General features: G+C 50.1%; 1 protein-coding gene across 3 annotated transcripts; it reads right to left on the reverse strand.

Moving 5' to 3' along the window:
- Nucleotides 1-8,226: 8,226 nt before the first annotated feature.
- On the reverse strand, nt 8,227-27,508 carry SGTA (small glutamine rich tetratricopeptide repeat co-chaperone alpha). 3 transcript variants are annotated; one of them, XM_036459835.2, is made up of 12 exons: nt 27,382-27,508; nt 18,939-19,076; nt 17,995-18,098; nt 17,647-17,731; nt 16,531-16,630; nt 15,200-15,304; nt 13,741-13,879; nt 12,835-12,897; nt 11,497-11,534; nt 10,885-10,974; nt 10,596-10,718; nt 8,227-9,309 (listed from the first exon to the last, which is right to left on the reverse strand). In XM_036459835.2, exons 2-11 carry the CDS (start codon nt 19,036-19,038, stop codon nt 10,604-10,606), a joined length of 939 nt encoding a protein of 312 aa, XP_036315728.1. In that variant the 5' UTR covers nt 19,039-19,076; nt 27,382-27,508; the 3' UTR covers nt 8,227-9,309; nt 10,596-10,603. The 3 variants fall into 3 exon arrangements, with proteins under 3 accessions (XP_036315728.1, XP_036315729.1, XP_045445006.1); XM_036459836.2 differs by lacking the exon at nt 27,382-27,508 and adding an exon at nt 25,441-25,555; XM_045589050.1 differs by lacking the exon at nt 27,382-27,508 and having other exon boundaries at nt 18,939-19,208.
- Nucleotides 27,509-27,707: the final 199 nt, after the last annotated feature.

Here is a 27,707-nt window from a genome sequence, read left to right on the forward strand (position 1 = left end):
AGCACCGCGGGCCTAGATATCCCATTAATTGGCTGCAATGCCTGCCACTCATTCTGAGACTCCGCCTCTCCTACCAACGCGGAAAAGTAGTTTCCTAGCTAAAGCGGTAGGTACAGCCCCGGGCAGCTCCGGCGGGAAACTACAACCCCAATAGAACGGTTCCGGTAGGGTTTGGCTTCCAGAGCTGTCCAGGGGCACTTGGTGCTGAATCCCGCTCAGATTGAGCCTTGGCCACCTGCGGGACACGATTTCCTACAGGAGGCTGTCTCTCCCCGAGTGGCCTCGCTGCTGATGCCCTTTTTGTAGGCATAAGAAGCAGATTTAGGGGACTCTCTCCCTCTCCCACATGGGAGTCTGTACTGTGAGATTCTCCCATTCCCCACGTGGGAACTTGTACTTGCTCTTCAATAAATGTCCATCTTTGCTAATAAAAAATAAGAAGAAGGCCGAGACCGGTTTGGCTCAATGGATAGAGCATTGGCCTTTGAACTGAAAGGTCCCAGGTTCGATTCCGGTCAAGGGCATGTACTTTGGTTGCAGGTACATCATCAGTAGGGGGTGTGCAGGAAGCAGCTGATCGATGATTCTCTTTCATCATCGATGTTTCTAACTTTCTATCCTTCCTCTCTAATAAAAATATTTTTTAAAATCAATGTTAATCAGCTTAACAATAACCCACAACCTTCGGACCAACTAAAATATTTTTTAAAATCAATTAAATATATATATATATATATATATATATATATATATATATATATATATATATATATATATATATATATATAGAAGGAGGAGGAGGAGAAGATTTATTGATTCAACATCTCTGCTATGTGCCAGGACCTTTCCTAGAACATCTATGAGCAAAATAAAGATCTCCCTTTTGGAGCTTACATTCTAGGAGAAGACAAGGAAAATAATGGATAAACAAAACAAATGGAATTATATCAGAAGGTGACAAGTGCCCTAGAATAATAGAGCCTAGTAAGGGTGGTGGATTTCTACTTAGAAGAAGATGCCATAAATAGATATTTGAGCAAAAACTTGAAGATGAAGAAGTTAGTTAAGAGGATAATAGCATTTCACATAGACATACACATTTAGGCAGGAGTGTATAAGAATGCCAGTGTGGCCAAAACACAGTGAGGTGGGGAAGTGTATTTGGAGATAAAAAGAAGGCCTTAAATGATATTAAAAGGACTTTGAGAGAAATTAGAGAATCACTGTAGAGTTTTGATCAGAGATGTGACAGATCTGACATTTTTTTGTTGTTGTTTATCCTCACCCAAGGATATTTTTTCATTGATTTTAAGAGAGAGGAGAGGAGAGAGGGAAAGACAGAGAGAAAAACATCAATGTGAGAGAAACACATCGATTGGTTGCCTCCTGCACAATCCCTGACCAAGGTTTGGGCTGGAAAGGAGCTTGCAACGAAAGTATCATGTCCTTGACTGGAATCAAACCCAGGACCCTTTGATCTGCAGGCTGACATTCTATCCGCTGAGCCAAACTGGGACATATTTATTTTTAAAGATATATTTCCATTGTTTTATTGATTCTTTTAAGAGAGATAATCAGGGAGAGGGAGAAAGAAACAAGTGGCTGCCTCCTGCATGCCTACTACCGGGGATTGGATCTGAAACCCGGGCATGTCCCCTTTTTAGGAATCGAACCAGTGACTTCTCTGTGCATGGGACAAGACTCATCCAAGTGAGTCACACAGATATATTTTTTAAAATATATTTTTATTTATTTCAGAGAGGAAGAGAGGGGGAGAGATAGAAACATCAATGATGAGAGCGAATCGTTGAATGTCTGCTCCTGTACACTCCCTACTGGGGATTGAGCCTGCACCCCAGACATTAGGCCTCCTTGTCCTCCCAGTCTCTGGCACCCAATATCTACTTTCTGTCTCTATGAATCTGACTCCTCCCCATACAGTACTTGACTTTCTGTGTCTGACTTATTTCATTGAGCATAATTTCCTCAAGTTTCATTCATGTTGTAGCATTATCCATCTTATTCTTAGTATCTTTTCCCATGGCTGGCTCAGGGTAAGCTGAATATAAGATTTTAGTTAACAAATGAATGCAATTATCTTTTTCATAAGTCTGGTAACTTTTATAAAAGGAAGTAAAGCAACATTTGTTTTTCAACATTCCATTCTTTTCATCTAGAAAATGTTAATAGTCAGTCAATTCACAGTCTTCATCTGACTTGACCTATTGGCAGCTGTGACACAATAACCAAATGATTCTGTTAAAATATGTTGAATCTGTCTGGCGGGCATGGCTCAGTGGTTGAGCATAGACCTATGAACCAAGAGGTTATGGTTTGATTCCAGGTCAGGGCACATGCCTAGTTTGAGGGTTTTATCCCCAGTAAGGGACATGTAGGAGGCAGCCAATCAATGATTCTCTCTCATCATTGATGCTCTCTACCTCTCCCTTCCTCTCTGAAATCAATAAAAATATATTTTAAAAACTATAAAAATAAAATAAACAGATGAAGGTCATCATCCAATTTATGTTTTAAGGTTATTGTGACCTCTTTGTAAAGAAAGACTGAATTGTAGGGGAGCCAGCGTAAAAGCAGGAAGACCCATTAAAAATCACATGGGCAAGAATGGAAGTTAGTTTAGATGAAGGCATTGTCAAGGGTGGGTGAATTTGAGAAATACCTTGGAGGGTGAATTGACAGGACTTGGCCCTGGTTTGCCTGGGTGGGCTGCAATGGGGGAGGTGTCAGAGTGACTGCTGGTGTTGTTCACTAAAATAGGAATGACTGGCAGAGGTACAGAGATTGGAGGTGTCAAAAGACAGTTCGGTTTTGCAGAAGTAAAGTATGTGATAGCTGTGAGCTTTTAATATTGGATGCCACTCTCCGCCTGCTTTATGATTAGCATGCAATAGGTGGTAGCCATTTTTATTAGTAGACACAAAGTGCCTTGACTTTTTTTTTCTGGTTTCCATCATTCACAACAACAAAAATAATCCCTTGTAATACTAGCACACCAAGTAAATGCCCACAGGATGACTCCTTCCTATAGAATTCAGGAGGTGCAATATTTATTCATGATTAGAGAGCCAGGCTGCTCAGAGAAGAAGCTGCATAAGTGTTTGGTTTTTATTCATTCAAGACATATTTTTGAAAGAGTCCTAGGCTCCAAGACTTGTGTATGGGATGGTATGATAGAAAAACTACCAACAATTTGACTGTGTGAGTATTTAAAAATTTTTCCACAGTGAAAGACACATGAACAGGCTTAAGAAATAAGTGACAGCCCTGGCCAGGTAGCTCAGTTGGTTAGAGCATGGGAGTAATTTATATTTTTGTCAAATATATTACAAATGTAAAACACAAAACTAACCCACTCAATGGCTCACTTTTGTTTTATATTTCATTGATTTTCTTTTCTTTTCTTTTTTTAGAGAGAGAGGAAGGGAAAGGGAGAGATAAAGACATCAATGAGAGAAACATCATTGATGGGCTATCTCCTGCATAATCCCTACTGGGGATCAAACCTGCAACCCAGGCATATACCCTGACAGGGAATCAAACCAATGACCTCTTGGTGCATGGGATGATGCTCAATCCACTTTTTAAAAATTGAAATTATTGGGGTAACATTGCTTAATAAAATTATATAGGTTTCAGCCGAAACCGGTTTGGCTCAGTGGTAGAGCATCTGTCTGCAGACTGAAAGGCCCCAGGTTTGATTCTGGTCAAGGGCATGTACGTTGGCTGCGGGCACATCCCCGGAGGTGGGTGTGAAGGAGGCGGCTGGTCAATGTTTCTCTCTCATCAACATTTCTGGCTATCTGACTCCCTTCCTCTCTGTAAAAAATCAATAAAATATATATTTTAAAAATTATATAGGTTTCAGGTATACAATTCTACAACACCTCATCTGTATATTGTATTGTGTTTACCACCCCAAGTCAAGTCTCCTTCCATTACCATTTAGCCCTCCTTTATCCTATTCTATCTCCCCCAAGCTGCCTTCCCTCACTTTTAGTGCATTCAATTTGTTGATTTCAGAGAGGAAGGGAGAGGGAGAGATAGAAACATCAATGATGAAAGAGAATAATTGATCGGCTGCCTCCTGCATACCCCCACTGGGGATGGAACCCATAACCTGGGCATGTGCCCTTGACCAGAATCAAACCCAGGACCTTTGAGTCTGCAGGCTGAGCCAAACCAGGTAGGGTCTATTTGTTGAATTTTAAAAAAAATGGTTAGAGCTTGAATTAGTCAGGGTCCCAGAGAAACAGAATAAGGAAAATAGATGATAGATTTACTTTAAGGAATTGGTTCATATGGTCTTGGGGGCTGGCAAATCTGAACTTTAGAGGACATACCGGCAGGCTGAAGCCTCAAGAAGAGTGGATGTTGCAGCTCCAGTCTAGATGCAGAATCCTCTCTTCTTTGAAGAGAACTTCAGTCTTTTCTCTTGAAGCCTTCAACTGATTAGATGCAGTCCACCTACGTAATAGAGGCTAATCTTCTCTACTCAAAGTCGACTCATTTCAATGTTAATTTCCTCTAAAACACCTTCCTGGCAATATCTAGACTGGATTTTGACCAAATATCTGATAATGTAACCTAGCCAAGTAGACATATAAAATTAACCATCAGTGCTTTGTGTTCTCAAGAAAGTTTGTCTATCCCAAATCATGTATTTTCTTCTACAATCTTTATAGCTTTGTCTTTAATAGCTTCCATTTGTGTACATTTCAAAATCAGACAAAACTAACCTGCAGCATAGAACACTGGGGCAGCTGCCCTTTGGGGTGGTAATGACTGGAGGGGCCATGACAGGGGCTGGTCAGGTTCTGTTCTTGGTCTGGGTGCTCATGACATGGGTTTGTTCCCTTTGTGGAAATTCATCGAGCTGTTTGCTTATAATGTGTGCACTTTCATGTATGCATGTTACATTTTGATAAAATTAAGCACAATAATTAAAAAGAATACAGAACAGACTCCCCAAATCTACCAGAGCTTATAAGACTTAGGAACAGCTATGAGCTGAGCAGAATTTCAACCTCACCACTGAAAGGATTCATATTTTAAAATATATATGTATTTTTGCCAAAACCGGTTTGGCTCAGTGGATAGAGCGTCTGCCTGTGGACTGAAAGGTCCTGGGTTCGATTCCAGTCAAGGGCATGTACATTGATTGCGGCCACATCCCCAGTGGGGGGTGTGCAAGAGGCGGCTGGTCGATGTTTCTCTCTCATCGATGCTTCTAGCTTTCTATCCCTCTCCTTTCCTCTCTGTAAGAAATCAATAAAATATACTTTAAAAAATTAAATACACACACACACACACACATTTTTAATTGATTTTAGAGAGGAGAGGAGAGGAAGACAGAAACATCAATGACGAGAGATAACCATGGATTGGCTGCCTCCTCCGCACCCCATACTGAGGTTGGAGCCTGTAACCCAAGCATGTGCCCTGACCTGGAATTGAACCATGACCTTCAGGTTCATAGGTCAACACTCAACCATTGAGCTAAGCCGGGCAGGCAGGATTCACATTCTGAATGGTGGTCCCATCACAACACAGAGCCTAGCAGGCGTCCCTGGTTGCAAGGACTTATACCTCTGAGAGGAAAACCAGCTCTAGAACCACACATTAATACCCAGAATTGAATCATTTTTAGGTCCAAACCTAGGTAGTTCCATGATAGATTCGGCATCTTTCTGGTCCTGATGCTCTGTGTGCCTCTCCAAGGATTTAGGTGGTGAAGAGGTTATGGAGCTGGTGCGCCACCTGGTGGCCTCAGCTTCTTATCTACAAGGGTCACATTCAGAGAGCTCCATCATTTTGCTCCAACTTTGAAATCATCAGTTTGCACGAGGGAGGACTGGGGTGGGGGAAGCCATCAGTTTGGGGTTTTCAAGTTACTCAAGTTGGGGTGAAATCTTTGCTGCAAAGATTTACAAGGGCAGTCTAGAGCCAGTGAACAAATTATTTTTGCTGATGGCAAAATGGTTTGGGACATTGGTTTGACACATTTATCTAGGCCGTGTGTGCTGGCAGTTCCAGCAGGTGGGGTTCTCAGTCTTAGCAGTGCTGACACTGGGGCCGGCTTATCTCTGTGGGGGCTATCCCTGGCCCCAACCCACTCAGTCAGGAGCAACCACCACAGATGTCCCCCGACTTGGCCTAGTGTCTCCTGGAGAGCAAAACTGCCCCCAGCTGAGAATCCTGCTTCTGTGAGATGTATTTTCTTTCTGGTTGCTTCCTGGGACTTAATCTGCCTGCAGAAAAGACTTGCTGACTGTGGAGATGGAAAGGACAGAGCCTTCATAACTCCATCTATGGTAGCAGCCCCTGCCTTACATCGTAGGCTCATCCTACTCCTGGAAGCCTTTTTAGTCACGATTTATGCCAAATCCATTTTTTAATTGCCTTTCCTTTTTTTTTTTTGTTCAATGCACTTCTGACAGGCATATTCAGAAATATTCTATTTCTAACTCATGTGGGATGGAGCTGTAATTATCATGACACACTTGTCAAATCACACGGAAGACACTGGCTTCTTGGATGACAGGTGTGTGTTTTTTCCATTCCCACTCAGCTAGCAGTTCCAAACAAGGAAGTTTCTGGGTCTTTGCTGAACAGTTAGGCCTGGGGGGTACACTGGGAGCAGCTTGGGCAAGGCCTTCCAGTGAAGGACACAGGAGGGGAGGGAAGGAATGGAGATCTGGGAAGACCTAGGACACAGGTAGGTGCTTCTGGAATGTATGGCTCATTTTCAAGTTCCCACCAGTGTTTCTCAAAGTGGGGTTCTCCAAACATGTGGCTCAGAACCACCTGGGCTCCTATTTAAAATACTTTTATTAATTTCAGAGAGAGGGAGAGGGAGAGATATGCATCAATGATGATAATCATTGATCAGCTCCCTCCCGCACAACCCCTACTGGATCAAACCCACAACCCAGCAAGTGCCCTGACCTGGAATCGAACCATGACCTCTGAGCCACACCAGGCTGCCTATCTTAAATGCAGAATGCGTAGACCCAACCAATGGTTCTAGAACATTGGTGGGCACCAGCATCATCAGGGACCTACTGGGACCTACTCTGAGTTTCTGACCCAGTTTGTCTGGCGGTGGAAGGCCAAGGATTTGCATTTCTACCAAGCTCCCAGCTGCTGACATTGCTGGGCTGGGTCACACATGACATGCATTGTCCTAGTGGAGAGGCCCCTCAGCACTGCGGACATGGGGATCAGGCCATTCTCGGGGAGGGCCTGTCTTGGCCACTGCAGGGTGTTGAGCAGTATCACTGCCCTCCCACCCCCCACCCAGCTGATGCCAGGAGCACCGCCAGTCATGACAATAGTGACTCTGACAGATTCAGCCCTGGTGAAGGCCCTGTAAGACAGGCTCAGGCCTCATTCTTGCCCCCTCCCCATTCACGGTCCATACCAGACTGTTTCCTGGGCCTGCTGATTTGCAGTCATACTTTGTGATTTTCTGATTTGCGGGAGGACCACTGCTAAGCCTTCGTCTGTGGATGAAGCAGGCAGCCTTCAGAGATGGAGTCCTCAATCAGCCACTCCTGGCACAGGACCTGCAACTGGGGGTCACACTGCACCAGGTTTGCCATTCAAGGGCTGGGTGAGCTGAGTGTCAAGGCTGTTCCTTCACCCGTGAAATGGGTGTGAGGTGCCGGCCACACAATGTTGTCAATAGGAGCTGAGAATTCAAGCAAGTTTCTGTAGTGACTGTGGAGTGCTTTCTATATCCACAAAGTTGGGGGATGAAACCAGAGGCCAAGACAAGCCTGGAAGTTTCTGGGCTCCTTTCTGCCTAGGGCCAGGTCTCTCCCCGGAAGCTATGGGAGGGAAGGTCCTTGGGTTCCAGAATGGTGAAATTTGTGAGAACATACTAGAAAAGCAATGAACAATAATCTTACTCTGTCCCTGAGAACCGAGGATCCTAGCTTGACCCCTAAGGCCATCACTTACATGGTGGGTGTGTGAGTGTAACTGTGGTCAGGGGTGAGGGAAAAACATGGGACAGCCGAGGCTTGCCATTTCTGGAACCATCTGTGACCCTGGCACAAGAAAAGCTTAGTCATGTCATGTCATCTCAGGCAGTGTGTTATTTCTTGTGTCCTGGGCGATATGGAAACTCTAGGCTATGGGGTTCTAGGAACTTGGGGCAGGGAGAGCATGGGTGTTGCCGAGAGGTCAAAGCAGAGACTGGCAGAGGTCACAATGTCTATTTATTCCCCACACATTGCTCTTGTCACCATGGCTAGCTCTCAAGAGTGAGGGCCACCTTGCCATCCAAGTGATGACTGCAGCAGCGGATGGTGGCCCTTCTTCCTACTAGTTTCACACGGCATTGGGTCTTCCTACTAGTATGACACACGGCACTGGGTCAACTTTGCAGACCACGAGGGAGCCTCCAACACTGCTGCCAGCTCAGGGTCCCAGCAGATTCACCCGGAGACCCTGCCCAAGCAGGGATTGCAGAGGTGTCGATGGTGGCCTTGCAGCTTACAGGCTACCATTCCTGGCTTGTGTGCTTGCCCTCTCTGGAGGCAGCTCTGGCCTGCTTGGCAATTGCTGGCTGAGGAGGGGGACACCAATGGCCCCAGAACACACAGGCAAGTGGGGACGGCTCAGGGGCCAGGCCCAAAGGTCACGAACACCTGCCTCATGGTCTGTCGGGTGTGAGTACTGGGGAAGGAGGATCAAAAGGGGTGAAAAGCACATCGATCAAAATGCTCGATTGTCCCCAAAGCTGGCCCTAGGCACCCCAAGACAGTCCCGCTCCCGACAGGCGCAGGCAATTGAAAATGTCTTTAGGAATCTGCAACTAAAGTTCCTCATGCAAAAACCTGTGGTCTAAGGGTCCGGCGGACACTGGTGCCCAGGCCGTGGCTGGCAGTGAGCTCGTCCGAGCAGCCAAGGTTGACTCAAAAAGGCATCGGGCTTCGGACGTAGCTGGACGTAAAACCGGTAACTTCTCGGAGAACACCCCCGAGGACCATCCCCACTCCGGAATATTCTACAATAGAAAATACTTTAGTGACTGGGCTTTTTGGAGATTGGTGCTGGTCTGCGTTCACAGCTTGCTGGCTCTGTTTCGAAAAGGGTCTGGGAGCCGTCAGGGAGTACAAAAAGGAAGGTGAGGGTGAAAGGAAAAAATAAAAAGCATAAAAATCCATCTCATGCAGGTCCAATTTCTTTTTCTTTTTCCCTCTCTGGCAATCCAATGGGAGAAAATGGCAGAAGGTGTGGAGGCTCCAGTCAGGTGGGAAGAACTCGATGGCACTGGAATGGCTGGAAGGACAAGACATGCGGTGGTCAGCCAGGCAGCAGCCCCTGCAGCTGGGAGACCTAAATCAATCTGCCTGTGTGGCCTGTGGCTGCCGCGTAAGCACAGAAACCGCCCGGTCATCATCACAGTGGTTCTGGGGCCCAGACGTGAGAATGTCGGTGAAAATACTTTGGGGCCGAAACCAGTTTGGCTCAGTGGATAGAGCGTTGGCCTGCAGACTGAAAGGTCCCAGGTTCGATTCCGGTCAAGGGCATGTACCTTGGTTGCAGGCACAACTGGGAGTGTGCAGGAGGCAGCTGATCGATGGTTCTCTCTCTCATCGATGTTTCTAACTCTCTATCCCTCTCTGTAAAGAAAACAATAAAATATATTAAAAAAAGAAAAGAGAAGAAAATACTTGGGGGATAAAGTTCCAACAAATAACAAATATAAAACTGACCTATGTTTTGACTTAAAATTAAGGCCAAAAAAAAGGAAAGAAAAAGTATACTCCAAATATTAATATTCGTTGCTTTGCATGGAAAGATTAAAGTTGTTGTCTGTGCTTTTTCTTTTACATTTTTCTATTTAAAAAATCATGGTTAAGCCCTAGCCGGTTTGGTTTGGTGGATAGAGCATCAGCCTGCGGACTGAAGGGTCTGAGGTTCAATTCCCGTCAAGGGCACATGCCCGGGTTGCAGGCTCAATCCCCAGTGTGGGGCGTGCAGGAGGCAGCCAATCAATTATCTCTCTCATCAATGATGCTTCTATCTCTCCCTCTCGCTCCTTCCTCTTTAAAATCAATACAAATATATTTTTAAAAAATCATGGTTAATATAAAAATGTTAGGAGGAAGATAACAAAATAAAGAAAGCCACCTGCCAACTGTATCCAGGAGCAGAATCACTGGATACAGACAGGGTGGAGGTGAGGGGCCCAGGGACAGTTAACCAAGCAGCGAAGGTCTCCAGGGACCCTCCGAGTATATTTTTAAGCAAGTGTACATGTAACATCTGCTCACAGTAAAACAAGATAAAACCCCCAAATCATGAAAACCAGGAACATATAGATCTGTCCTTCCCCTGCCTGGGTGACCTCGCCTCGCATCCACTGGGGCCACCAGGACATTCTGCAGGTGCACAGAAAAGCACTGCCAGCATCTCCTGTTCTCTTGTCAGCTGTAGACACACGTAGGGACCAGCCCTTCCAGAAGCTGGGAGGTGTCAGTCCATGTCTCTCAGTGGGAGTTGGCAGGGGGAGGAGCATCTGGAAGGGGCCTGCACCTCTTCCGCCCCCTCAGGAAACTCACGTGAGCGGTCATTCCTGCTGGTCATCGCTGCTGGCACTGGGCGTTTGATTTCGCATCTGACTTCGAAGCTGTTCAATGAACTCTGGGTTCTGCTGCTGCATCTGCTGAGCGAACTGCTGGCCCCTGTGAGAGAGGTGCCGGGCTCAGCTTCTCCAAACATCCCTCTGAAATGTCCCCCAGGCATCTGTCATGTGGCCACTCGCTGGAGGACACAGCGTTGACATTTCTATTTTCCCACGAGCAGTGTCCCCGCCTGCCCACCGTGTCTCCACTGTACGGGTGCACTCACGCCTGGATGAGACTGGCCAGGTCATTCTGTGACGTGTTGGTGCCAGGAGTCCCCAGGGGGTTGTGGCTGCCGGAAATCATGCCAGACATGCTGCAAGAAGAGAGCCTGGGACTTAGGCAGGATGGCCCCGCCCCCCGCCCCAGTGGCTCCACTCAGCCCCTGCCCTCTGCTAGCAAGAGACGTTCTGTGTCACCACCTTCTCCCTGATGGCTGCCCTGTGAGTTCTCCATCCGCTCTTCCAGGAACGGCTTTTTGCCCTAAAGACACTGATTCTCAACGGGGCAACTCTGGCCCCCATGTGACACCAAAGGTCACTTAAGTGGAATCACACACTGTGACATTTCCAGAACAGAAAAATTAAATTCACAGCAGGAATTGGGTTAGTTATTGCCAGGGATTGTGGGGAGGGGGAGTGACTACCATCATGAGGATGGGGCTTCTTTTGGGGTGGTGGAATATTCTGGAACTCGATAGTGGTGATAGCTGCATGACACTGTTAAATGCACGCAGTGCCTCTGAGTTGTAAACTAAGTGGTTTAATACGATAATCTTATGTGTTTTACCACAAGAAGAGATTAAAGCACAAGACCCAGGGGAAGGGTTGTCACTTACAGCTGCTGAACCTGGGGGTTGTTCATCATGGTTGATGCCTGAAGAAAAAAAACAATCGTCAGAGGACAGCTTCCGACTGAGGTTCCCTTGCAAGCACCCTGGGCTCTCCTGCCCAGCTCAGCAAGCATGTCACCCAGATACTTGCTCTCCCCGCTTCTCCCCTATACCCCGTTTCTTCCTCCGTGCGATGAGACTCACATTTCTCACACTTTGATCCCATTTGAGACCCTTATTTCAGGAGACTCCCGGGCACCTTAGGTTTCGTTGGGAGTGTGTATTTTAGATCTTTTTGGGTCATAAGACATAGGAGAGCCAGGCAGTCTCGTTTTACTCCATCGGTAAACAGCACTGCACTGGGCACTTTGAGCCTTCACAGCTCACTGAGGACATCTCCTCAGAGCCAGGTCAGGAGAGGAGGGTAGGACCGAAGAGCTTCCTGCGAGGCAACTGCTCACGGGCTGCCTAACTTTCTGTAAAGGGCATACTGTCAGCTTTCAGGGTGTCTCTGCTCCAACCATTCAGCTCTGCCAAAAGCCGCGTGGCCCTGGCCGTGCCAGTCAAAGTAGACAAACCAGCAGGAGCTGGGTGGCTGAAGTCAGAAGGCGTGGCTGCTATGAGGCTGAGTCCCTGAGCCAGGGTGCCTTTGGAGTGCGGGTACTCATCCCCATCCATCAACCAAGACCCTTGCTTTGGCTGCAGCGTAGGCTTGCAATGAAAGTAAGCCTCTGCTCCTCGGTGTACTGAGGATTTTTCTCTTCCAGACAGTTTGAGACCCGACACCCTGAGGCCCTGTAGGCCAGCAGTGCGGCCTCAGGCGGAGCGAGATCACTCAGAAATGGGCATGTGTGTGTAGGGACCAGCCCCCTCCACTCACAACGGGAGCCTACTCTCAGTGGGATACCTAGTGCTCTGGGGTCCCATCTGAACCTGCAGGCGTGGCCCTGTCACCATCACTGTCTCCCATGAGAACACCATGCTGGGCAGCGGGGACGTAGTTTTCCCGTTATTCAGCCAAGAGAGGTAGGATTTAATTTATCCTTTGGCTCAATCATGGGGGGAGAGAAGAGGGGGGTCTCTCTTGGGGGTATACTGTCTCCAGGGGACACAAGACAACAATTGAAACATCTGTGGTTGCCGTCACTGGGGGTGCTCCTAGCATGGAGTAGGTGGGGCCAGGGATGCTATTCAACACCCCATAGTGCCCAGGCAGGCCCCCAGCCCAGAGTGACCCGGCCCCAGTGTCCACGCTGCCACATCAGTGGCCTGGTCTAGGCAGGCAGTGCCGGGGCAGGCCAGGTGGTGGGCGTGGACGCTGCTGGGGGAGATGAGGGCAGTTACCATGCTCATGAAGCCTGGGTTGTTCAGCAGGCCCGCGATGTCAAAGCTGCCGAGCCCTCCTGTCTGTGGGGATGAGGGAAGCACTGGTTAGTGGCATCAGGACACGGGGAGATGACACTGGCCCAGGAACTGAGAGGATACCCCATGTGGGGCCCGTCGGGAGTTCTCAGAGGTGTTTAGCTCAAACAGATGCTCTCTCGGCCTGAGCAGCCAGCCCATAAGCTAGGGGAGCTTCATAAAAAGCAGGAGCCCCACCGTCCATCACTGGGGAAAAGTACTGTGTTAACTGCATCTTTCATTTCCTGATGCTCTGACATTTGAGGCCTGGCAGACCCTGGAGAGATGGGCCCTCCTCGGGGTAACCAATTCCTAGAGACAGTCAATACTCACCTAGGAGTGCACCTTTCAAATGCAAGTCAGGCCACTCACTGTTCACTCCCACCCCTTCTCCACGAGGCTCTCACCCTCAGCCCCTGTCCTTTGGCCCTGGTCACCCCAAGCCAGGTGCCAGTTAGGGCTGGCCTCTGCCACAGTCCCCTGGAATTATTCAAACTGGTAAAACCTAAGCTCCCCCGCCCCCCACATCACCCCTCCTTCTCATGAAATCATAATAAAGGCGCTGGTCCACCTTTCCCCTCTTCCTTCACCTCCTGACTGACCCCGTGCTTCCCCGCTGACCCTGCACATGTCCTCTCTGTTTCCGGGCTCTGCGACAGCAGAAACATCTTCCTCCCTGACAGTGTGTCTCACACCCGATTAAACAAATGCCGGGTCCCCCAACAGCCCAGGCATGCTCTGCACACAGGCCGAGCCAGCCTCAGCCTGAGAGCCGGGAGAGCGTCCGCCTGGCCTGGCCTGTCTCTGCCTCCCTGACAGACGCGCGGCCCTCGTTCCCAGGGGACTCACGGGGCTGGGGGCCTCTCTCAGCTTCAGCTCCGCTATCTTGAGGTTGGATTTGTATGTTTCGTTGTCAGGGTCCAGCTCCAGGGCCTTCTTATAGTAGGCCACGGCCTCCGCGTGCTTGTTCAAACTGCAGAGCGCCAGGCTGCGGGGAGAGACGCGGGGGATGAGGCGGAGAGGCCCAGGAGCTTCCGGCCCTCCCTCAGGCCCCACACCTCAAACCGTCTCCATGTCAATGTCACCATTCCTGTCCAGTCTGGGCCCCAGTGGAGGACACTAAAGGGGTCGGGGAGAGGCTAAGAGGATGAACATGACAATTCAAATGCAGTGGAGTTCTAGTGGTGGTATCCAATACCAAGGGCTTTGAAGGCCTAAAGCAGGGGTCGGCAAAACGCGGCTCGCGAGCCACATGCGGCTCTTTGGACCCTTGAGTATGGCTTGGCATTAAAACCACTTCTTCAAAACAGACTTGCCCAAGCCCAAAACCTACTTCTGCGCATGGGCCATGAAGTTTCAATCACATTGTACGTGCGCGCCCGCACATGGCATTTTGTGGAAGAGCCACATTCAAGAGCCGCATGAGGCTCGCGAGCTGCAGTTTGCTGACCACTGGCCTAAAGGACGGAATGCCGAGGGGCCAGGGTGGCCAGACAAAGATGTGTATTTGGTCCTTGTCCCTGCTGCTCCGGGCAGAGCTCCTGAAATTCCCTGAGTCAGCGTGTCCTTTGTCATTCATGAGCCCCTTCTAATCACACCCGAAGAGGGTGACCACACCCATGTGCCATATGGGTGGTGTACCCACCACTCCACAGGGACCCAAAATCCAGGACCATGCTGGATTTACCGTGTGCCTTTCTGGCTGGTCCATCTGTATCCTTTCTAACAAACTGGTAAATATAGGTAAGATGTTTTCCTGGCCGAAACCGGTTTGGCTCAGTGGTAGAGCGTCGGTCTGCGGACTGAAGGGTCCCGGGTTCGATTCCGGTCAAGGGCATGTACATTGGTTGCGGGCACATCCCCCGTGGGAGATGTGCAGGAGGCAGCTGATCAATGATTCTCTCTCATCAATGTTTCTAGCTATCTATCCCTTTCCTTTCCTCTCTGTGAAAAATCAATAAAATATATTTTAAAAAAAGAGAAAAAGAAAAGAAAAGATGTTTTCCTGAATTCTGTGAATCATTCTAGGGAATCGTCGCTCCTGAGGAAGGCGTCGTGGGAAGCCCTTATGATAGCTGGTTGGTCGGTTGGTTGGTGTCTGACGTGGGGCTGAGCCCTGACCAGTGGGGTCTGGCTACATCCAGGGAGGTGGTGTCGGGACTGAATGGAATGGCTGAACCCTCAGCTGGCGGTGGAGAGGTGGTTAATGGAATAGAAAACCCTCCCCACAATCAGAAGAGGAGGAATGTGGTGGGTGCAGAGGAAGGGGCAGTCCGGCCCCATAAGGGGCGCCTGCCCAGGCACTCACCCCATCCTGCCATATGCTTTGCTGTAGGATGGGTCTATGCAGATGGCCCGCTCGCAGTCCTGCACGGCCCCCGCATAATTCCCGAGTTTGCTGTAGGCGGCGGCTCTGGGGAAACAAAGCAGGGCGTTCAGAGATGTATCCCTCACTGGTCACCTACGATGAGCCATTTGGGGACAGGCCTTGGTTTCTCATCTGTAAGGTAGGGTGGGCTCTGACATGGGCATCTGCCTGCTAGCACCTGTGCTGGGGGCTGCCAGAGGAAACAGGCTGAGGGAGGCCCAGGGGCGTGGCCCAATGCTGCACAGCCAACGGGCAGTGCCAGGACCTGGCTCTGCACCACAGTCCAGGGCTCCGCCATGGAGGCTCTTCCTTTGGGTGAAGCTCGGGCCCATTTTATGTTGCCAGATAAGTCCCTCTGCAACTTTCTGTATATCTAGAATTACTCCCCCCGCAAAACAGTTAAAAAAACAAAAACACTTCTACCCAGAAGTGATGTGGAGAACCTTTGGCAACCATGCTTCTGGCGTCTTCTATACGCTGTGTGTTTCCACGGCTTCCACACTGATGGTGCGATTCCGCCTCCTGCTCTCCACTCAGTGCCTCTCACTAGCACAGGATTCCGTGCCGTGAGGCTACGTGACAGTTAACCTGGCTTTTCCTTTAAAAGCACAGGCCACGCCGGCCAGCATGGCTCAGTGGTTGAGCGTCAACCAGGAGGTCACGGTTCAATTCCCAGTCAGGGCACTTGCCTGGGTTCAAGCTCCATCCCCAGAGTGGGGTGTGCCAGAGGCAGCCAATCAGCGATTTTCTCTCATCACTGATGTTTCTCTCTCTCCCTTCCTCTCTGAAATCAATAAAAATAAATAAATAAGTAAATAAAAGAGCACAGGCCAGGGTTAAATACATTATGACAGAAAGACGACCAGACTTTGGGTGGTGAACACACACTGGAGTATACAGATCTCATATTATAAAGTTCTATATCTGAAACTTATATAATGTCATTAACCACTGTTACTCCAATAAATTTTTTTAAAAACAAGGAAAAAGAAAAAGTACAGGCCAGACGCAGCTCCTCACGGCTGCCAATGCTGTCGTCAGCATGTGCACATGTCCAAATTGTGGGTTATTTCCGTGGCCCCACATCTGAGTGGAGAATGGCACCACCTCATTTAAATGTCACTACCGACTCTGACAGCTCGCTGACCAGCTGACACTATGTGTATTTGGGATTGCAGTGGGGGCAGTCGGTAACCTACGGTACAACAGCCCGTCCTGCCTGCCAGGATGTGAGCCTGGCTGGCCAGGCTTCCGAGCAGGCCTGGCAGTACCTGTTACAGAAGTAGACGGCGTTGGCAGGATTGAGCTCGATAGCTTTCCCGTAGAAGTGCACGGCCGCCTCAAAGTTCTCGACTTTCATCTGTTCGTTTCCTACAGAAAAAGAAAAAAATGTACAAAGACCTGAGGGGTCCGAGAGGTCATTCTCAGCTCTCCCAGCTCCTAATCGAAGGTGTGAGATTTCGGGGGCCAGGATGCAACACTCAGGCATAGGCTTGGGGGTGCGGTTTGCATCAAGTGTCTTTAGGGGCTGGCTGAGCCAGGCCTTGGTGATGGCAGCTGTCACTGCTTTGATTGTGGTACTTAGTGACATAAGTCTCAAATACTGTCACTTTTGCATCTTTTCAGAAATAGAGCCCAATTTTAATGAGATGTAATCTACATACCACACAACTCACCCTTTAAAAGTGTACAATTGAATGGCTTTTTAGTATATTCAGAGTTGTGCAACTATTACCTCCATCTAATTTCAGAACATTCCACCACCCCGAGAAGTAACCCCGTCCTCATCAATAGTCAATTCTCCCTTCCCAGCCCAATAACCATGAACCCACTCCCTCGGTCTTGTTCAAGACACTTCACATAAACAAAATCACGCTATGTGGCCTTTGTGTCTGGCTTCTTTCACTGAGCACCACGTGTTCGAGGTCCATTTACGCTGTAGCACGGTCAGTGCCTCATGGCTGAGTGATGACCCAGTGCAGGGACAGGCCACCTTGGCTGTATCCATTCACCAGCAGACAGACATCCGGGTGGTTTATACTTCTTGGCTACTATGAACTGTGCTCCTGTGAACATCTGTGTACAAGCATCTTTGTGGGCATGTGTGTTTGCTGGGCCCTGTGATCACTGTGTTTAACTATTTGAGAAACTGTCAGACCATTTTCCACAGCAGCCGCACTGCTTACATTTTCACCCATTGGGTGTGAGGCTATGATTTCTCCACATACATCTGTGTTCTTAAAAGTCATCCCCAAAGGCTGGTTTGCCGCCTATTGTCCAACAGCACCCCTACCTCGACTTCAGAGCCAGGATCAGCCTGTCCACCGGCTCAGCCTCTGGAGTCCGGGGGGAGAGGCGCCCGTGGGGACGGAGAACCCTTCTCTCACCTTCTGTTTTGAGGCGCTCTGCCTCCGCCAAGTCCTCCTCCGAAAGCGGGGTTCCCTCAGGACTCCTCAGGTTCTGTGGCATCTCCTGGCCCCAAAGAAAAAAGGTGGCAATCCCGCTGTCCTCCTCCTTCTCCAAACCCGGCTCCGTGAGCCTTCCTCCCTGCAGAGGCCTCTGGGCTCTGAGAGAGAAACAGGCCCAGGGCCCGCAGTGCCTCACCCAGGAGGGACTCGCTTCCCTCACCCAGGAGGGACTCGCTTCCCTCACCCAGGAGGGACTCGCTTCGGAGCCACTAGTACCCGTGCTGTTCTCACTGCTCTTGGCTGTGATGGGGCGGCCCCGCAGCTCACCTTGCCTGCGGCAGCTTCAAATATTTCTGGAAGAGTCTGAGTGAGTGCGAGGTTCCTGTCTTCCAAAGTCACCCCGAAGGCGGTCTCCAGGCACTGGATTGCAACTGCAAGGAACACAGGCATTTTCTCCTGAATGTACCTGAGTTTACGACCCAGGCTCAGCCTGTCGGGCTCGTGCTCAGTTTCCAAGTGGGCTGGCAGAGGCCCTGGAGCACATTGCGCAGTGTGTACTCCTTGACCCTGGTCTGGATTCTTCCTGGTCAGCCCAGAGCCTTGGGAAAGTCAGGACAGACAGACATGCCCTTGAGCCCTGAGAGCAAGGAAATGTGGGGGGAGTTACTGTCCTTGCCCAGTGGGGCTCTCCGTGGGGTCCCGCTGGGTGCTATCTTGCTGGGAAGCTGCGGAGATGAACCCAGCCTGGAGTGCCATTCAGGGATCCAGATGCCGGGGACCTTCTGCTGAACCTCTAAGGAGTCCAGTCCAGACCAACCCCACCCCACCTCACCCCCACCCCCACCCCCGCCCAAGTCTTCACAACGGGGCGCCTTCCAGGGGCAACACAATCGCATGTGGGACAGACAGGAACTAGTCAGAGCACTGTGCCACCTGCCCTCTGCCCCAGGACACACATGCCTCCTTTGTGCCTGCAGAAGGCCTGTCCTAAGTGACAGGGGTTGGCACCCTTTGGTGGGGGAAGAGCACTGGGCTAGGAGGCCGGAGAGCTCAGACCTGTGCCTGCTCAGGGCTCGGCGGTCTTGGCTGTGAAACCAGGACAGGAGCAGAGTCCACGGCTGGACAGGTGTGCTGACCTAGCATACCATCCTGTAGTAGTTCCAGGCTCCGATGAAAGAAAGGGAGGTGGGGAGGAGGAGGAGCAGGAGTGGGAGAGCCAGTGGGGGCACAGAGTTGGAGACAGGAGGCTCCATTCCCGGGCCCGTGCATACCTTCCAAACTCTCCTGGGCGTCCGAGGAGAGCCCCCCGTGCCGCAGCTGGTCATGGAGGAAGCGGATGATGGCATAGGCGAGGCGCTTCTTGTTATCCATCTTGAGAAGGGAAGAGAGACACCTGGGGTTTTCAGGATCTGCAGACCCCAGGCAAAAGGATGAGGACCGGGCTGCTTAGATACGTGCAATTCCACCTACTCAGCGGTCACACTCCAGGCAGGACTCTGCAGAAGGCACGTCCCCCACCCAAGCACACTGGCCACTTTTATCTGTGAGGTAAAAAGTTAACAATCTCATTTCACAGATGAGACACTGAGGCAATGAGGCTCAGAGGCCCTGCTCTTGGGCATGTGAGTAGGCGGAGCACCCCTTGCCGTCCCTCCTTGCTCTCACAGGCTGGCAGTCTCCAGCCGTTCACCGGCTAGAGGGGGGACAGCTTGGGGCTCCCCAGGGCTGCCTCGGATGGGTTGGAGTCCTGGAGGTCTGTGAACCCCAAGTTTCCGAGGCACATGAGGGGTGACATAGGCATCATGGGATAGCCTGAGCAGACGAAGAGGCCCTGCAGAACATGGACCCCTTTTCAAGGCTCCGGGGGTTCCTCTGCACTGGGCTGTATTGCCTGGGTTTTGTCTACAGACATTTGTGGTTCTCATGTCTGGGGGTGCTCCTGGCATTCAGTGAGTGGGGCCAGGGATTCTGCTCTCCCCTACCCCCAGCCCCCGAGCCCAGGATGGCCCCCCACGGAGAGGGACCAGTCTCTGATATCCCCAGTGCCTGGGTGAGAATAAGAAACATGTGAGGAGTCTGCTACCAGAGCAGCTGTGATGCGCCTGGCACCGTACACAGAACATCTCACTCCACCGAACAGTGACCTCCGAGGTGCATCATTGCTCCATTTAGAGAAGACACAAGAGCGGGATGGGGGCCTACCGGCTGCCCAAGGCCCCTCATATCCGCTCAGCACGGCTGGGAGCCATGTCTAACCCCTAGAAATCAAGGAGTGGGCCTGCTAACCCCATCATCATTAACCCGTCACTGGCCAGAGATCAGAAGAGCAAGTCATTAACCCCTTTACAAGCGGGCTGACAGCACACAGAGCTGATGCTAAAAGTTGTGTTGCAAAGGCAGTCAAGGCACGTGGTGCCGGCCATGCTATGAGCGCTGTCTGTGGTACAGGGAAAACCTCATCCACAACTGCTTCCTAAGAGGGGAGGAGCCAGACACAAAGGCCACACTGTGTGTGATTCCACCTTTTTAAAAATATATATTTTATTGATTTTTTACAGAGAGCAAGAGAGAGTGATAGAGAATTAGAAACATCGATGAGAGAAACATCGACCAGCTGCCTCTTGCACAGCCCCTACTGGGGATGTGCCCGCAACCAAGGTCCATGCCCTTGACCGGAATCATACCTGGGACCTTTCAGTCCACAGGCCGACGCTCTATCCACTAAGCCAAACCGGTTTCGGCTGATTCCATTTTTATGAAATGCCCAGAACAGGCAAATCCAGAGAAAGAGAGTTTGTGGTTGTCAGGGGCTGGGGAGTAACTGCTAACAGGGACTCAGCTGCTTTCAGGGGTAATGGAATGCTCTGGAACTCATGGTGATGGCTGCACAAGTCTGAACATATGAAAACCTACTACTTTTTATGGTATGTGAATTACATCTCCATTTCTAAAAAGGGGGCAAACTTAAAATAGAGCTATGTTGGAGAGCTTGTAGTTGGACCAAAAGTAACAGACACCCGGGAAAGCTCTGGGGGGATGGTTAGGAGTTTCCCCCTCTATTTTTGGACACAATGAGCCTTTACCAAGCAGTACCTTTGGCCCAAGGGCACCCTGGACCCAGGTCTGGGATCAGACAGACCGGAGCCTGGAGGACAAAAGGCCAGAGGATCTTGGGGGCAATACACAGGGCCCCATGGAGAGCATCCACAACCTGCCTGTTTTGAAGACAGTGAAGTCCCAAAAGATCACTAGTGCTCCCCAGCTGAAGGGTCCTGAGAACGAACATGTCTGTCTCCTCTAAACCCAAGGAGACAAACATGCTGCCAAGAACGCCCAAAATGCTTTTGTTCTGCAGATTCTTGACAGAGAGCAGCATGACTCACAGTCTCCAAAGCCCCGATGGGGGAATGTGGATAAACACAATGTGCTCCAGCTCTACCAGCGGTCGCCAACCTTTCGGACCTCGTGGACCACCAGCTGGTGACCGCTGATCTATACGTTATCCAGCTTTAGCCGAAACCAGTTTGGCTCAGTGGATACGTCAGCCTGCGGACTGTAAGGTCCCGGGTTCGATTCCGGTCAAGGGCATGTACCTTGGTTGTGGGCATATCCCCAGTGGAGGGTGTGCAAGAGGCAGCTGATTGATGACTCTCTCTCATCGATGTTTTTAACTCTCTATCTCTCTCCCTTCCTCTCTGTACAAAATCAATAAAATATATATATTTTTTAAAAGAATATCCAGTTTTAGAGGGACATTCTGACACAGGTTACAACATGATAAGCTTTGAGGACATTATGCTCAATGAAATAAGCCAGACATGGAAGGACAAATACTATGTGACTCCATTCACAGGAGGTTCTTAGGGGAGTCAAATTCAGAGGCAGGCCCTGGCTGGGTAGCTCAGTTGGTTAGAGCATTGTCCCAATACATCAAGGTTATGGGTTCTATCCCCACTCAGGGCAGATATAAGAACCAACCTATGCATGTATAAAGAAGTAGAACAACAAATCTATCTCTCCCTCTCTCTCTCTCTTAAAATTTCAGTTTGGGGAGATGAGAAAGTTCTGGAAATGGATGGTGGTGATGGTTGCAGAACAATGGGAATGTACTTACACCTACTGAATTGTTACTTAAAAATAATAGTTAGCCCTGGCTGGTGTGGCTCAGAGGTTAGAGTGTCAATCTGCACAGGGTCTCAGGTTTGATTCCTGGTTCTAGGTTTGATCCCAGCCCAGTTGGGGTGTGTGCAGCTTGAAGGCAACCAATTGCTTTCTCTCACACTGATGTTTTTCGATCTGCCTCCTGCCTCCTTTCCACTCTCTAAAAATCAATGGAAAAAATATCCTTGGGTGAGGATTAACAAAACAAACAAAAAATAGTTAAAAGGGTAGGTTTTTGTCTATTTTAGTATAATTAAGAAACTTTGTTTAAAGGTCCTCCTCTTAGAATATAAACCTCTGAGATCCCAGGACCTGGATCCTTTTGCATAGTCTAAACATGTCAAGTGTCATTCAGCTACCTGCTCAGCTGTGAATGGCTTTGTATTCTATCTATGTAGGTAAGTGCCTACATAGTAACATGCTTGATTTCCCCTGGTGGTCCCCAAAGCTGACAGCATTCACTACTTGGGCCTTTACGCGTGCTGACACCCTCTCCGCCAGCACTATGATGGCAAGCTGGATGGAGGTGTGCCAGGGTCTTACGAAGCAGGTCACCAGTTCAACAGGTGGCAGGGCAAGAACACACAGCTGAGCGGCTGGACTTTGCCCAAGAGTCCTGGGCACCACTTCCGACCCTCAGGAGCCAGCACTGAGTCCTGTGAGACTCACACTGGGTTTTGGGTTGTGTGTGTGGGAGGATCTGCTTCCCTTTCAGGGAAAGGAGCAGGTTCCTGGTGGCGTCGGCTGTTTGCTTAAGAATAAGAAAAGAAATCTGATCTTGGGCACAACTGTTTCCTGCACTCCTGGATGGAGCTGAGGCTGGAGGGGCTGACGCTGAAGGTTGAGGAAATGGAAAAAATGAAGCCACACTCGTTTCAGTTCTTCCAATGCTTCAGATCCTTTCTATCTCACGGCCTTTGCTCCCACCCCTCCTGCCACCACTGAAATAATTTATGTAGAACAAGACCCGGAGCCATAATGTCTTAGGTCCAGCCATTCTGCCCAAGGCCAACTACATGTTGCCTGCCCTGTCCCTGTGTCACAGCTGAGTGTCCCAGTTGATGCCCTCACTGTCCTCTTCTATAAAATGGGGTAACACACGTCTTCAAATGTTGAGAATTCAGCGACCTAATGTGGGTCTCTCCACCCAGCACCATCAATGTACGGAGCACTTTCTGTGTGGGAACTGTCCCGTGCACTCCAGGACATTTATCAGCATCCCTGGCACCCACCGAGTGTTCCCTGGGAGCTAGGGGTGGGAGCAGGATCATCGCAGGCAAGACACCGGGCCCGGGGATTCCATGGATCCAGGAGACTGTGTTCCACGCCATCTGACTACCGAGGTCCTAGGAGGCTGCACACATTTAAATGCACAGCCTGAATGGGAGGAGACGGGGTGACACACAGATGCTGGGGTCATCCTGGTTTATACTGTCTGACCACTGGGGACTTATACTGGTGTCTAGTGTGAGCAGGGATTAAATTCACTAGTTTCCGAAATAATTAATGCAGGGTTTCTCCGCTTCAGCACTGCTGACATGGGGGTTGGGTCATTCTCTGTGGGGGCATCCTTGGCTCCCACTCAGCCAATTCCAGGAGCACCCCCCCACACACACACACACACACACAAGTGGTGATAATCACAAATGTCCTCAGACATGGCCAAACCACCCCAGCTGAAAATCACTGCTAGACACCAAGTGGGAAAAATTAAGGCTTTAGGTCAGCACAGGTCAGATTTCCTGGCCAAATGTTTTTGCTACAAAACTTCGGGAAATCTCCTGTGTGCTGAACATCTGGGTTTTGGAAATGCAGGAAAGGGATTGTGGGTCCACAGCAGAGGGCTGGGCAGTGTCTGACACAGGTGGTCCCTAAAGACTGCTGCCTCTCCTCTCCCCTCATCGAGCAGGGAGGACAGCACACGGTGGGACATTTGGTTTTAACTCAGTTTGAGATGAACGAACTCTCTGCTCCTCACAGAGCAGGGCCTAGCCTGTCACAGGGACAGCACTTTGGCTCGATGGCTACTGGGCACTCTGTGTCTCTGGAACAATCAGAACTTGTAGGTCTTTGGCTGCAGGACAACATTCTCAAAGACCTACTCTCTCCTCACAGCAAGGCCTGTAAGAGCTCTCGGAAAGCACCACCAGAGCACAGAGCAGGGCACCGAGTACAAGAATGAGCCGGTAAGGGTGAGCAGGCGATGCCCTAGGCCAGTGGTCGGCAAACTCATTAGTCAACAGAGCCACATATCAACAGTACAACGATTGAAATTTCTTTTGAGAGCCAAAATTTTAAAACTTAAACTTCTTCTAATGCTGTTTCTTCAAAATAGATTTCCCTAGGCCGTGGTATTTTGTGGAAGAGCCACACTCAAGGGGCCAAAGAGCCCCGTGTGGCTCAGGAGCCGAAGTTTGCTGATCATGGCCCTAGGTTGTGGTGAGGCAGGGGTTGGGGGTGAGGGGATGTTGTCCCAGAGATAGTTCCTCTTTGGCCCCTTCAGAATCCCTTCTAGCCCTAGACGGTTTTGCTCAGTGGATAGAGATCTGCCTGAAGACTGAAAGGTCCCAGGTTTGATTCCAGTCAAGGGCATGTACCTTGGTTGTGGGCACATCCCCAGTAAGAGGTGTGCAGGAGGCAGCTGATCTATGTTTCTCTCTCATAGATGTTTCTAGCTCTCTATCCCTCTCCCTTCCTCTCTGCAAAAAATCAATAAAATATATATTTTAAAATCCCTTCTAGCTCTCAGTCTACTTTTTCATTAAACAACAAAAAAACTTTATTCCTTTTATTTTCCTGCCCAAGACTGATCAACAAAAGGAAAAAATTACATACCTTACTAAAATGAGTGACCCGCCCCCCACCTTAAGGAGGAGAAGCACCCACTTTTTGAAGGATGGCCCACCACTTCTGTGGATGCTTCTCCCACCCACCTTAGGATTCCGCAGGTACCCAAGAAAGGCTGCCCCAAAGCTAGAACTGGTGTTCACTCCCCAAAGTGTTCTTCTAAAATGCCACCAGATTGTCCTTCATACTTATAAACCCTCAAAAGCTCCCTGAAGTATAACAAGTGTGTCCTTCAGCATTGGTATGTCACCTGCTGGGCCCCAAACCCTCCATGCTCCACTCAAACCCATCACTCACCTTCTCTCTGACCCACCAGGAAAACTCTCATTCTCCCTGGACACCAAGCTGCAAGTGGCCTCCTCAGAGAGCTAGACCCTTCTTTTCCCACCTTTGGCCCAGCATCTCCTGCAGGCCCCTTCCAGGCTTGTCTTTAGCCAGCAGACTGCGAGCCACTGGGCAGACCAACTTCCTTTTAACCCAGCACCTGGCGGCATCGGATCCGGATGGACTCAGGAAAACGTGAGGTCACTGTCAACAGTGACAACCAGGTTCCTTGGGGAGGTCGTTCTCTTTGGGTCTCAGTTTCCCTATCAGCAGAAGACCTTTGGTCGTGCCTACCAGCACACAATCCCCTTTACTCCTTCAGCCGTCACTGAGCATTTCCCACCGCAGCACAAGCTGGGTCTCGGCCAGAAAAACGGAAGATCAAGTAAGACGGCAGCTCTTGACCTGGATCAGAGCTTAATCCCATTTAGAATCACTCGCCCTTCCAGGTCAAGACTGACTTATAAACCTCAGGTGAAAAATGCTGAGGACGTTCCAGCCACTGAACTAAGTGCTGTACATGCAATGGTTTGTTTCAGTGATCCGCAAACATTTTCTGAAAGAGGCCGGAGTAAATTCCTTCAGCTTCACAAGCCACAGGGTCTCTGTGGCAACAACTCAACGCTGCTACCGTGTTTCCCCGAAAATAAGACATCCTCTGAAAATAAGACCTAGCGCATGGAAAGATAAGGCATCCCCTGAAAATAAGACCTAGCGCCATCTTTGGGAGAAAAAATTAATATAAGACACCGTCTTACTTTCGGGGAAACGGTATTATAATGCAAAAACAGCCACTGACAAGGTGTATGCCACGGCACGTGGCTGTGTTTCCACAAAACTTCATTCTAAAAAACAGGCCTCAGCTGGATTTGGCTCCCTGATCAGTTTGCTGAGACTCTAAGTTGTTTCACCTAATTCCCATTCTACAGAAGGAAAAACTGAGGCTTAGAACGGTAAGGGCACCAGCTAAGACACAAATCAGTTTTAAGCCCAAGTATTCTGACTTGAGACTACCTCCAAAGTACCCCTTCTGCTCCCTACAAAAACGGGTGCACGCACAAAACCTTGTGTATGATTTCTTGGGGTTCACTCCTCCCACCCACTCATCAGTCTAGGGTAGGGTTTAACTGCTGACATTTGGGGCCAATCATTTTCTGAAGAACGGTCCTGGGCACTGTGGGGGTTGAGCAGCATCCCTGGCCCCACAACCACTTGATGCAGGGGCACCACAGTTGTGACAACCACAAATGTCCCCATTTCCCAGTATCTACCCACCCCCCCACGGGTGTGTGTGTTTGTGTGTACAAAAATCACTGGTCTAGAGAGCGGTAAAACATACTCAACAAATAATCAGGGAAAGAAACAAAAGAAATAGGAACATCACTAGGGGACACAGGTTGCACACCCATGCTCTGACAATAACAAAAACCACTCATCTCTAGTGAGCAAGTACCAGGAATCTGATTAAAGAATGCTCTCGCATAGACCCTGCAGTGGTCGGCAAACTCATTTGTCAACAGAGCCAAGTATCAACGTACAACGATTGAAATTTCTTTTGAGAGCCAAATATTTTAAACTTAAACTATATAGGTAGGTACATTGTTATTACCTTAATTAGGGTGCTCCTAATTTGGCCCTTGCTAAAAACTCAAGGGGCCAAAGAGCCGCAGTTTGCCTACCACTGCTAGAGGCACATGCTTCCACAGCCCCTGTAAGAGATGTGCTGCTCAAAGAGGGGAAGCCACTTCTCTGAGCTTACACAGCCAGGGAGAGGTGTGCAGCGGGTCCTCAAGTCCAGATTTCGACCGCTTCCAGCACAATATGCAGAAGACGCTAAGTGTGAGGTAAGACTATCTGCTAACCCATTTGAGCTCTCACTTTCCACTGGGCCATGTGGCTTCAACCCTCCCCAAATCCCTCCCCCTCGAAGCCGGGACTGTGACAATGCCCGTTTTTCAGAGGGGAAAACTGAGGGTGAGAAGTCAAAAGGCTGGCCAATGACATCCACTTGGAGAGCAGCGGCACTGGGACAGGAGCCCCGACCTGAGCCCAGGAACAGGGGCCGGATTTAAAAGGACCGTTTCTCCGTACAGCGGCGGTCACCCAGCGAGCGATCGCTACACACGGCACGCTTTTCCTCCCCGCTTTCCACCCACGGGTCTGCGAACCAGCATTCCCCAGGCCTGGGGTCCAGGGGAGGGAAGCCAGGGCCGGTGAAGGACAATCCGACGACGCCCGGCCTCAGTTTCCCCTCTGCACCGCGCACACACAGCACACCGCGGGCCGCGCAAGGACCCCAGCCCCAGGCCGACCTTCCCTTACGGGCCCCGTAGCTCAGGAAGCCCCAAACCGCGGAACCAAAGCGCCAAGCCCCCAACTCACCTCTCGGGCTGCTGAACCCCGACCCACCGACGGCTGCGCCTGCGCACCGCGGCGCCCCCGGCCCCGCCCCCCCAGCCGGGACGCCTGCGCGGAAGGAACCGGCTCGCGTTGGAGTTCATGCTGCGCAGGCGCGCCAATTGTCCAAGCAGGAGTGGGGGAAGTGACGCAATTTAGAGGCGGGAACGAGGTGGTCGTTAAGGGCAACTGACCTCTGCGACGGAACGGAGACCGGAAATCAGGATTGTGGAGTGGTGTTTGGCGGGACCGTGGAGGACTCCCGGAAGTAGGTGGAGCCTGTCACGTGCTCCCGGGCGGGCCACGTGGTG

The sequence above is a fragment of the Pipistrellus kuhlii genome, unplaced genomic scaffold (assembly GCF_014108245.1).
Source record: "Pipistrellus kuhlii isolate mPipKuh1 unplaced genomic scaffold, mPipKuh1.p scaffold_m20_p_30, whole genome shotgun sequence".
Taxonomy (NCBI): domain Eukaryota; kingdom Metazoa; phylum Chordata; class Mammalia; order Chiroptera; family Vespertilionidae; genus Pipistrellus; species Pipistrellus kuhlii.